Raw genomic sequence first — 12,607 nt, 5'->3', positions numbered from 1 at the left:
TAATTTCACTCAGTTCTTACTAATTACTCATATTTCGGGACATCGATATGGAAAAAGCTGTACATATAGTTACTGTAATCGACAATATATAAAATGGTACACACGAGATGAAATGAGCTATTTTGTGCCTCAAGTTTTAGAATAGAGTAGCTTTCATCTCTGTAGTCTATCTTTTTGGAACTTATTTGTTTCAGTGCATTTATATTCGGTGTGTAATAATTTTTCGAATATTCGTACATTTTTTTTCCTTTTCTATAAAAAAGAGTTTTTATATGAAAATATACCATAGTAGACAGTAGGGAAATTTTGTATGAATGTAAGACTTCCATAATGGAATTGGATGGAAGCATTGAAATGCCAGAACAAAGGTAATTAATTGCGCTTTTTGTTTGTGAAAACTTGTACTGCGTACAGTAAAGCGTAGAATAGAATATAGTTTTCTTTAGAGAAAAAGTCTTATATTTATGAGATTTTTTTTACTCACTGACAAGAACATGTTATATCCAATTCAAATTCATCTTCTAACAGCCAAACAACATTGACTTCTTCTACTACGAACGACGAAGAAACGAATGAACAGCAAAGTTAGTTTTTCAATTCAATATTATATAAAAGATAAACCATAGACACTATTATAGGGATGTTTATTCGTTTACATTTACATTACATTTGTAGACTGAAAAACATTGGAAATGGCATATATGTGCCCTTAACTGGTCGGTAACAAGATATTCATGAAAAATGAGTACATAATAAATTTATTACAAAACTGTCGTTTGATCTTCATTACTGATCGAAAAGCATCGTATTCTAAAGTATTTGACTTTATTAGAGTGCGGTTGAATTTGTGTTGAAACTGTTGTGCTATGCTATGTATTCAGACTGTAATGATTTTAGTCTCAATGATGTATGCAAGATAACGGACTATTGTCCACATATATTCTTAGCCAGCACTAACCGAGGGGTTTGATAAATCATAAAAATTGACAAAAACTTTTGTTTTCTCTCGATAATTATTCAATGCCGAATCTAATCACGTTCCTTTAAATTAATGTTTTTAAAACCGTTCAATTTATTGTTAATTCTATTAATTTACGTGATTAAATTTTTCGCGCGATTAATAGCTATTTTTTCTTTAAAAATTCAGACTCTTTTGAAAGTGTTGGTAATGTAAGAGAAGTCGCACAAGAACCCGCGGGGTAAGTATTTAAATCAGCATCTATTCAATCCTAAGTGATTCAAGAGTCTTGCTGCACACTAACACAAATATATTTTTGTAAGGTTTCGTCTGACCAAGGTCAGACTTCTTCAGACATACATAGTTCAACTATGACATGAAAAGCAGTTAGATGCATATTTAAACAATAAGTGTAAAGTTACGGGAGTTACGAATGTTAAATAATCAATAAAATCGGTGAATTTCTTGATTAAATAACAGCGGGTGGCCGAAATAAATGTCGTATTCAGAGTAACTAACTTTTTTAATAAATTTAAAAAATTAAAATTAAAAAATGAAATCTTTTTAGTGAATCTGAATTGACGTTTCCAACGCATATTGATGAAGATTTGCCCAGAACTGAAAGTTGTTTATTACGAAAGTCAAAAAAGGTGACCTTGGCATTTCTAACTTTCAGCAAATACAATTTTTGATAGATATTGTATTTTTATTTTTCGTTATAAGAATATGCATTGAAATTTTTATAAAATGTAGTTATGTAAAAGATACAACGTAAAATGATGTTATATTTTACATATTTCTAGGTAGCAAAATACATCAGCGCAATGATCATTTTCGGGATTATGCTTCTGGGACCTGTTGTATCAGAGGTTTGCGTATAATTCAATATCAAATATTTGATATGTCATCAGACTGCTAATTTGAAGAAAAAATAGACTTATATATTGACATTATTTGACAATTTTCTAAAAATAAAGTTATCACAACCGGGCGCCATATCATAATGGATAATAACGTCATTACAAATAATTTATATTTAGTTTGATACTTGCTTCACGAATTGGCGCTTCCAGACTGACTAATCGCTCGCCATGCACTACCCCAGATTTTTGCAGTCGTGTTTTAATCAAACTAAAATTTAGTCATTTAAATAACGTGAAGCAAATTTTACACTGCATGTGATTTCGTAGCAATGTCAACCATCCATCTTGATTTTATTTTACCTTCGAACATCTTCTTTCAACTTTCAGTTTACACTTCTTGTTCTTGGCAATGCATATACACAAGACTACAGCGATAGCAGATGCCCATACGTGAAAGAAGGTCGAGATCAACAATACAATTATCCTAGGTATATGGTCATGTTGATATTAATGAGCTGTCTCTGTTTTGCTGATGTGCTATCACTTCTGTACAGCTTGTGGAACGTTATAAAGACGAGAAAAACAAGAAAATGCATCAAATGGAAGATTTGTTTTCTAGTGAGTTTGGCCTTTGAGGCTTTTTCCGTTTCCGGATGTGATAAATTTTAAAACCGCATTGCAATAATCTAGTGATTTAGCTGGCATATATATAAAAAAAATTTATAATTATATCATTTATTCCAAATTTTTTTTTTTATCTCCAGGGGTTGCTGCCAGAAATACTAAATGCCGTCGGTTTGACATTCTTTGTTCTAGAAATAATCCCCAATGTTGACGCAACTTTAGTAAGCTTGATGTTCCCAATTGTTTCACTAGTGCCAGCTTTTATACAAGTCATAACGGAAAATTGGGAAGAGCCTGATATTATACAAGGAAACGATGAAGGAGCAGGCAGACGAAACAGACGCAATTTTATTATTGGCGTTGTTGCTGTAGTGAGTCTTACTATTTTCAATGACGCTATATTTAAGTTGTATACATGGCAAATGATGCCATTCGTCGATTTTTCAAATTTTCTATATCCAGTAGAAGTATTCTTATAGCTTTTTCGTACAAACATACTTATCGAATACTGAAAAACAGTATCAAATGTGAATATTCAACATTTATGTAAATTGTCTTTTCTGCCGATGACCCCAATGAAAATAACCTGGATATGAAGCGTGTGAAACAATTAGTTCCGTATTTCATATTAATTCTAATTTTGTTGATCCCAACTGGTCGGTTACAAATGGAATTCAATATTTTTAGTGCCACCAGGAATATAAAATACAAATTAAATTTAAAAATTTCAGATTTTACTTCTTATTGGCTACGTTGTTATATGCTATTTGGTATATCAACAACAGAAACTCAACGGAGACGTACATAATACACTCGCTTATACAGCTTTATGTAAGTAAATATGTATAATATTTTTCAGTGGCCGCTTTGGCTAAATTGAAGTATAATATTATAGAGAACAGCGTATATTTCGTTGTTCTCACACGTAAATTAATACGGACTGCAGTTTTGCCTTTTTACTGAAAACACTCAAAGCGCATAGCTGAGCTTTTACGTTAATGGAAATTCGTTTTTCAGCATTGCCACTAATTTCTTGTCGATACTGGCAAAATTTCACTACGAAGAGCACAAGAAGCACGATGCACAAAATGACCTTTGAAGCATCTTCAATTTACTCGCTTGTTAGGATTTGCTTTTTTGGTATTTTAAAATAGATTTTCTCCAAAACTTATTTTTTATCTGAAAAAATCCTAATATGTTGAGATATTTATTTCGAATTAATTAAAATTATACACATTCAATTTAAACGATATTGACTACCACAGTGCTACTGCCACTGGTTGGTTTATTGTTATTTAAATTTTTGGTATAATATAATAATATAATTTTTTTCATTTTCAGTTTTATTCTCATTTATTATTTACTTTGGAATTGATGGGGACGGTTCGGTTGCTGCTGTCACAAGCCGCCAAAATCCAATTTATTTTGTTCAATATGATAGACTTGATAGAAAATGCTCAAGGTAATGTAACAGATATAACAATTTTTATATTAATTTAATCTTCATCATGATATCTATGAAAGCTTTACCAAAACTAAAATCGTATGTACTCCGTCGTGAACATGGTTCATGAAGAGTACAACATTCATCTGTAATCCTAAAAAATTCTTTATTTGAGTGTCTACATTTTATCATTTAGAATCATGACAGCGTACTGGCTTGTTGGTGTCACGCATTGTCTCACTTCATTTGCTACGTTTTTATTTGGAAGCATTGCTTGCCAAATATTGTTGCAACATTGGTGTTTCTGGTTGCCATTGTCTTTGACTTTTCCAATCATTAGTTTTCTAACTGCCGCGTTTGATTTACAACAATCACATTCATCAACCTTAAACCTAATGGATTTTTTCAATATTCGTAAGTAAACTGATTTTTATATATTATTAAACATAAATAACATGGGTTAAAGATTTAGGGTTTAAATTACAAGCCAGCCCATTCCGAGAACAATAAACTGACTAAGCATCGTTAAACCAAGCGCATTAATGTCATTACAAAATAGAAACTTTTTTCAAGCTGTTGATGTTGTTCAGGGTATTATTTCGAGTGATAGCATTGAAATACTTTCACTTCAAGTAGTGAGTGCAATAACATAAATCTAACACTATATACAACTAAAATGAGAAACAAACCAAATCTGAATTATTTCATTGTTACCTTTAGCTGCGAAATATCCTGAGATAAAGGCGTTTATCAACTGGAAAACAACTTATCAATCAGTTTACTGGTATCAGATGCTCGGAATCGTTGTTATTGGACTCCTTCCAGGATTCTTTGGCTTCATATTTGTTACTCGTCATTTGAGAAAAGCAAACGATATTAAACTAAAAATGTAAGTAGTTTTGGATAATTTCAATAATATGATTTATTTTCAAAGTAATACAAAGCGCACTGTTACTCGGATGCAAAAGCTCAAAAGTTCCATAAGTAATCATCACAGCCTCTATATAACCTGAATCTTTGTGTTTTTAGAATTGACGAACTGTTTGAGAAACCAATCTTTTCCGGGTCGTTCATTAATGTGGATTTGATGATAAACAGAAAACGAAAATACAAGAGGTTGTTCATGTTCCCTGATCACTAATATAAAATAAATATAACATTTTACATTTTGATTTCTAGAAAGATCAGTTGGTATTTAATTTTAATGACTATTCAAAATTATTTTCTGAATTACTATCTGGTAGTTAAAAGTACAAATCGAAAAACAAGATTGTTACGTATGCGTTATAAAACCCCATTATAGTATTGAATTGTATTAGTAATGATGGTTATTTGGGTGAACTTGTTGTATTACGCAGTGAATTTACAGCTAGTAGCCATAATTAATGTTACTGTCGTTACACTAGCTTTTTTAATGTATATTTCAGAACATATAATTTCTTAGAAATAACATTCAAATATATTTAATAGTATCCGGATAAATAACACTCCACAACAACACACTGTTCCATATGTGTTTCTGTGCGCTACTATGTGGCATGAAACGGAGAAAGAAATGCTGCAATTGTTAAAGAGCATTTTCAGGTACTCATCATTTTTAATTCTACATTATAAGCTTTCTGCAAATAAAACAAAGTAACGTTTCCTGATAAATACAGTTCAAACTAATTAATATTTATCAATAAATACACATCTTTTAAACAGACTCCATGAGTATCATAAAAAGCTTGGTGAACAAGACGACGAATCAAGAAATAAAAGAGACATTTTTGAATACGAGGTAACACACTTACTTAGCTATGTCTATTTAGACTTGGGTTTGTAACCAAGCTTTGTAAATTATATATTACATCACGTGAAATACTATTATAAAACGGTATTTTGTGTTATAAGGTTCATATTTTCTTCGATGACGCCCTGGATCAAAGTGGAGAAATAAACAGTTACGTTAAATGTCTATTGGAATCAATTTCTAAAGCTGCAAGGTATTTCATTACATTTTAGAAGAATACAATACACCATGCAATAAACTAAATTAGTATTATTTAAAACAGCACAGAGGTAATTTATTTGAAAGGGAGTTTGCCCAAATCAAAATTAACAAAGACTTATCTCTGAGCAACATATCACATGACAACTGGCTTGAAACAATGAAACTACAAGCTGGTCGCTAGAAAAGCAGAAAATTTGTAGATGAGATGAGATACGAATAAAATGCGTATAGGTTGAATTGGAACGATATCCCACAAATTAACCTTCAAAACTCTACACGAGCTCAGACTTATAGGTTAACGCACTGCTTTGAAGTGCACGGACGACATTTTGAGTATCTATGAGTATAATATAACATATGCCTGTAAAAAACTTTGTAAAAGTTATTCATTGTAAAAATAAATAACTCTTTGTCAAATTTTCTTTTTTTCTAGCGACCCTTGTATATAAGATAATGAAGTTGCGTGACCTCCAGTAAATACCCACGATTCTTAACTTGAAACATTTCTAAGCAATACAAACAGCAAAAAATAACTGTATGTCTTGTCCTATTTGTGTTGAAGGTGCAATATTGGAAACATTATTAAAATGTGTGCGATCATGTGCATTGTTTACTCAACGCTTTATATAAATCATTTAATTTCATCAGGTAATATATTTGAATTATTCAATTTACACATGGTAAACAGTAGCAATTTGTTTTCAGTAAAATCAGAAGAGGATTAGAAAACAATCTACGTTCGAAAATACTCGATACACCATTCGGAGGTCGCATAAAAGTATTCAACAACAGTACCAATACGGAGCTTATTACCATCCACTTGAAAGATAAATCCAGAATAAGGTATGGACGATATTTTTCTAAATATCTTGTAAACAAACCTTATATAAAACCTATAAATAATTTATGTTTACTGTATTTTTAGAAACGGCAAGCGATGGTCGCAGTGCATGTACATGTCATATCTGTTAAAGTATTTGCCGATAACTACTCCAAGAGCTCACCCCAAAGAAGATACGTTTATACTTGCACTTGACGGAGACGTCGACTTTCAACCAGATTCTTTAACATATTTACTAGATCAAATGAAAATAGGTGGAAATGTAGGGGCTGCGTGTGGTAGAATACACCCTATTGGTAAGTCGACCTAACATGCATAATTCCAAAATGCATTTTTCAATATGCGTTTTTTATTGATCGCAGCTGGATTTTACACATAGTAAAAATAGAATTTATTGCTTCAAAACTTAATTATTCTTTTTAAATGATATAGGCAGCGGTCCTGTCGTATGGTTTCAAAAATTTGAGTACGCCGTTGGCCACTGGTTGCAGAAAACTACTGAAGATGTTCTTGGATGCGTTTTATGTAGTCCTGGATGTTTTAGTTTAATAAGATCTTCCGCACTGTTGACATCAAATGTTGCTGGTAGTTACTCGGAGATTTCGAAAAACGCCAAGCAAAAGTTACAACGTGATCAAGGTATTACAGACAAAACATTCTGTTGCTGTAAATCCTGTAATGCATATTATGATTAATATTTGAACTAGAGCGCAATGCGCAAATATAACCACACAAAATTCAAGCACTAATCGTAGCCTAGCCTTTGACGAATTACACTGAAAACCGTTATTTAATTTATTACAAATTTGTGGTACGGACGCAAAATGGTCGCAGAAAATCAGTGAGCATCAACTTTTTTAAAAATGTCGGATTAGCATGACATAATCTTACACGCTGGCGAGATATTGGTAAAAATAGCAATATTTTATTGAAATGTTGGCATCCGAATGCGAAAATTAAAATTAAAATAAAAAGCTTTCTGGCGACTTTAAAACATCGTTAAAATCCCAAAATTAAAAATATCATTGATATTGATTTTTTAGTAACATAGAAAAGCACTTTTTCTCCAGTTTATCTAAAGTTAAACTATTGTGTACTTTAATTTAGGTGAAGACAGATGGTTGTGTACATTGTTGCTGAAAGCTGGATACAAAATAGTATATTGTGCTGCGTCAGATTCTTTCACATACGCCCCGACTACCCTTAAAGAATTATTCAGACAGAGGAGGTGAAAAGGATTTTATAGTTTCAACTAGCTCGTTATTGCACGCAAACACTAATTTGAATTTTTATCAAGTTTGAAAAATAGTGGTTTAAACAATTACGTATATATATGCATATGAAATGGAAACACAAAACATTTTTTTAATTTTTCCAAGAAGTTGAACCTTTTTATGAATGTGTTTCCATGTTTTTAATTCTAATTTTGTCTTAACTATTGATGAAAACTAAAATCAATAACGAGGAAAAAATTACGACAATTTCTTGTTTTCAGACGGTGGGGTCCGTCGACAATGGCGAATGTTCTTGATGTTTTGCTGTGTGCAAAATTAGTTATAAGAAAGAATAATTCCATAACCATGGTGTATATTATTTATCAGGTAAATATACAATAATCTGCAATTTTAAACGCTTGTTACGTTCGTTATATTTTTAATTTTATATTTCAGCTGCTTCTAATGGCTGCCACTCTCTTGGGCCCAGCAACCGTGATTCTAGTTATTCAGGGAGCATTTCAATTTGTATTTGGAATGAGCGAAGTTGGAGGATTATTATTGGCCTTGATACCAGTGATAATCTACGTGATTATCTGTTATACAACAAGCTGTGATTTTCAAATCGTTGTTGCACAAATATTAACCGTTTTGTATGCTTTTGTAATGATGTCTGTTCTAGTTGGAGTTGTAGCACAAATGGTTGACAGTAAGTCTTTAATATTTAAAATTCAGGCTAGGTTCTATTTTCAGGGTAGGTCTTATTTTCGGGAAACACGGTATATGCAATTTTACATGTACTGTATATATGCTAATTGAATTTGAGTGACATATTTTCTTTTTATTTCTCCTTTCAATAAGAAAAAAAAATGTATCCAATATTATTGACTTTCTATGAAATTTCTGTTTAGATAAAAATTATTCTCAAGATCTACACTTTTCAATTTAGATATTTGGAATCCAACGTCGTTATTTTTTCTGGCAATGGTGATGATTTATTCTGTCACGGGTATTCTACACCCAACAGAAATGCTATGCTTATTATCCGGGATTCTTTATTACATTTGTTTACCGTCTGCTTTCATTTTGCTTATGATATACAGTTATTGCAACATGCATGATGAATCGTGGGGAACGAGAGAAAACAAGGTGGGCTGCTTTGTATAGTTTTGGTCAAGATTTAAGATAAGTTAAAACGCTGAATCTAATGAGTTTGATTTTAAAGAAAACCGGACAATCTTTATAGGTTTTTTGGGAAACACATCAATAAAAAATAAAAGTTTTTGTACATTGCCTTGGGGATGAAACTTTGATGGTCCACAAGTCAATCTTAGGTTGACGACTGAACCAAGTATACGCATAATTTGAACGCAGTAACATCGAATTCTAATTAGATGGCATAGAAATTATTCCTTTGCCAATAATACTTGTCAAGTTATGACATTATTTTGAAAATTAAATTTGATATAATTCAGGTGAATAGTCAGAACAACGTAGATAAAGGCCAATGCGGAAATAGCTGCATGAAAAAAATTGCATCGTTTTTTAATCAAAGGAATAAATATACCGAAGTACCAACATCCGAACCAGAAGGCGCGCCACAATTGCGTAAGTATATTTAACCTAAACCTGCCTTTTTCTATGCCAATACGATTAAAGGGACTATGGATAATTTTTACCGGACATTCACGGCGATGCACCTGTTAAATATGTAATTGTATTTTTCTATTCTAGATGAAACTTCTCAAGAAACGACCGAAAACACGACACAGGTATATAGATTATCGGTAACTAAAATCATGTCCTTTCCAAATATTCTTAAATAAATACGGTACGGTAAATACGGTAAATGCTTTCTGAATTTTCCCAGCACAAACCTGTCTGTGAATACAATTATAAAATCAACATTTAATAATTTTCTACGCTTTCATATTTCAAATTACTTTTAATATGAACAACAAGCGTGTTATACAACAACCGGTTTATAGAACTACTATTAACTGCAAGAGTTGTTATATTTACTCGCGAAACCTTTTTAGAGTATTTCTTTACCAAGAAAAGGGGTGGATTGGAAAACTGACAAAATATTCAAGGACCATACTCAAGGGTGGGTAATTTATATTTGTTTTATTCTAACGTTCTGATAATTTTTTTCTGAAAAAAAAATAAGACGTTTTTAAAATATATCAACATTCATATTGCAGAGTGATTGATGAAAACGAACGAAAATACTGGAAACAATTGATCCAAAAATATTTAAAGCCAATTGACAAAAACGATCCTGACGAAAAAGATAAATCCAAGAAGTTGAGCTTTGATCTCAAAGAGATGAGAAATAATATGAGTGGAGTCTTTTTCTTTATAAACAGTATATGGATATTTTTGACGTTTTCTTTGACAATGGTGATTGATGACGTCAACATTACGTTGTACGATCGGTATGGAGATGCGATTGTGGTGAGTTGCAATATTGTGATGGATATTTAAAAAAAAATCTATTTTCAGGAAACGGCTTAAGGCAAGGTCACACGCTATCACTCTAGGGCAGGGGTCGCCAACCTACGGCCTAAGGTAATCCGGCCTTCAGCGCTTTACTTCTTCACGTAACAGAATTTATTATAAAAAGTATCATCCGATCGGTTTTCAACTTTCTAAAAATATGTGCGGCCCGCCAATGACTTGCAACTACTAATTTTGGCCCGCGAGAGACAAGAGGGTGCCGACCCCTGCTCTAGACGTCTAGATTAAAATATATTTATATTCCAGCAAAAGTTACGGACGGCCATTGAAATTTCAAAAGCTTATCAGATAGGCAGCCATGAACATAAATATAATCAATGAAAAATTCAATCGATACTAACTCCTTAAAATTATTTTTTCAGCTCAATCCGCTGGCGTTCATGTTCTTGATATTTTTTATGATTATTTTGGTGATTCAGTTTATAGCAATGATTTTTCATCGGTGGAATACATTCTTGCATTTAATGGCGGACACAGACTGCGTATTTACTGATGGCGACAGCAAAAAACAAGTAAATTTGATTTTCAATTAACTTTATACCACCAATGCTTCAGTTAACGCCCACAGTAAATTTTCAAATTTTCTGTCATTTATAATGTGAATATTAGTTGTGCATTAAAAAAAAAATTATGTTTACAAAAATGAAAAGATATACGTAAAATAACACATTGTATTGTCATAAAATTGATTGTTACTTATCGATCTTAAGATCGGTAAGTATGTTAATAGGTATTTGTCTGTTTGTTTGTTTGTTTGTTTGTCTGTTAGATACACGCAATATCTCACGAAAGCGAGGTTGAATCTGCTCCAAATTTTGCATGTGCATTCATCATAGTTCGGAACAGGAGCCTATCGTTTTTGGATGAATTATGCCGTATAATTAGCGAATTATTAATTAATTAGTGATGGGACACACGGTGTTACTATGGAGTAAGACCACTGTTTTGGGGATCCCCTAACCTCCGATCGATAAGTCCTCGGTTTCCAACCGAATTCTAGTTATCTTATCAGGAAGTTCAAACTTCGTACATTGTCTGATACGTTGAATTTATTCGTTGACATTAAAAATGTCTGTGTTCCCTATTTTCAAGTACCTTTACTTTACAGGATATTGGTGAGGGCAATGAATCTAGTGGAAACAGGTACTCTTGTATTAATTCTGTTTTTCATCTGATTCATTATATTAATTTATTCACACGAGTGCTTATATAACGTTCTGAGTAACATATTCAGAAAGATATGCCATTTTTTATGTAAGTAAAAACATTTAAATACCAATTTCACCATATTTCTTTGATAACATGTGTATTTAGATGATATATCGTACGTTTAATCGAATCACTAATCAAATGTAGTACAAAAATGATAATTCTTCCGAGAGCATTTTCTCACTAATTTCAGTCCAAAATAGTGCAAAGTAACTTATTATTATACTATTTTGGTAAACGTAAGAATTACGAATTATTACAAAAATAATTGTGCTTTTCAATATTTATGCTTTTTCGGTATAAAAAAAAATATAATAAATGAAAATGTAATTTAAAACATATAAAATATGAAAATGCATTATTTTTATATTTAGTGAAACAGATGGAAGTCAGCCTGGAACATTGGGATTCAATAATTTAGGATTTGACACACAAGAGAGTATTGTATGATCTTTGCATTTATAGATGTTAACCACCATGACAAGATGCCGACATTAATTCGGCAAGGATCAAGTGACATCATTGCCCATGATGAGGTCGAACTCGCATTAATAAAGCATTTTGTAGAAACAAGATAGATTGCAGTTCTATTGTGATCATGTATATTATTAAATTCAACAAGTTGTATATTAATCTAAGAGTGTGTATCGATTAATTTCAAATAATATTAATAAGTTTGCATTTGTTACTTATTTAAGCACTCTCAAACTTGGGTACAACTTAGCATGGGCATCTCATTGATACCGCACATCAGCGTATTTACTTTGAGTTAAGATTCACAGGCGTATTTGTAAGAAGAAAAATTGCATTATTTTACAATAATTAAATCCTTTTTGAACCGTTAAAATTTGACCTACTCACTTGGGCCTTTTTCGACCTTCGCACTTAAGTAACTAGACATATTACATTTGGGATGAAGTCGATTTAATGACTTTGAAAAG

At 31.8% G+C, this 12,607-nt stretch overlaps 1 protein-coding gene across 1 annotated transcript; it reads left to right on the top strand.

Moving 5' to 3' along the window:
- Positions 1-330: 330 nt before the first annotated feature.
- LOC120326851 (chitin synthase chs-2-like) lies at positions 331-12,345 on the top strand. Its single transcript, XM_078111955.1, has 25 exons — positions 331-368; positions 529-584; positions 1,148-1,199; positions 1,527-1,608; positions 1,762-1,827; positions 2,209-2,439; positions 2,586-2,816; positions 3,177-3,276; positions 4,610-4,778; positions 5,594-5,669; positions 5,783-5,874; positions 6,588-6,725; positions 6,808-7,019; positions 7,156-7,362; positions 7,831-7,951; positions 8,219-8,324; positions 8,394-8,646; positions 8,887-9,086; positions 9,413-9,545; positions 9,672-9,709; positions 9,977-10,044; positions 10,142-10,394; positions 10,820-10,969; positions 11,566-11,600; positions 12,041-12,345. Exons 1-25 carry the CDS (start codon positions 331-333, stop codon positions 12,114-12,116), a joined length of 3,183 nt encoding a protein of 1,060 aa, XP_077968081.1. The 3' UTR covers positions 12,117-12,345.
- Positions 12,346-12,607: the final 262 nt, after the last annotated feature.

The sequence above is a fragment of the Styela clava genome, chromosome 4 (assembly GCF_964204865.1).
Source record: "Styela clava chromosome 4, kaStyClav1.hap1.2, whole genome shotgun sequence".
Classification (NCBI taxonomy): domain Eukaryota; kingdom Metazoa; phylum Chordata; class Ascidiacea; order Stolidobranchia; family Styelidae; genus Styela; species Styela clava.
The sequence above is the reverse complement of the archived record's forward strand: the minus strand, read 5'-3'. Positions and strand labels throughout refer to the sequence as shown.

What these genes read in the sequence shown, in the direction of transcription:
- LOC120326851 (XM_078111955.1), top strand. Translation starts at nt 331, where the DNA reads ATGGAATTGGATGGAAGCATTGAAATGCCAGAACAAAG. An exon ending in AGAAACGAATGAACAGCAAA is followed by an intron (nt 585 to 1,147) that starts GTTAGTTTTTCA and finishes TTAAAAATTCAG; the next exon opens with ACTCTTTTGAAAGTGTTGGT. An exon ending in TGTAGCACAAATGGTTGACA is followed by an intron (nt 8,647 to 8,886) that starts GTAAGTCTTTAA and finishes TTTTCAATTTAG; the next exon opens with ATATTTGGAATCCAACGTCG.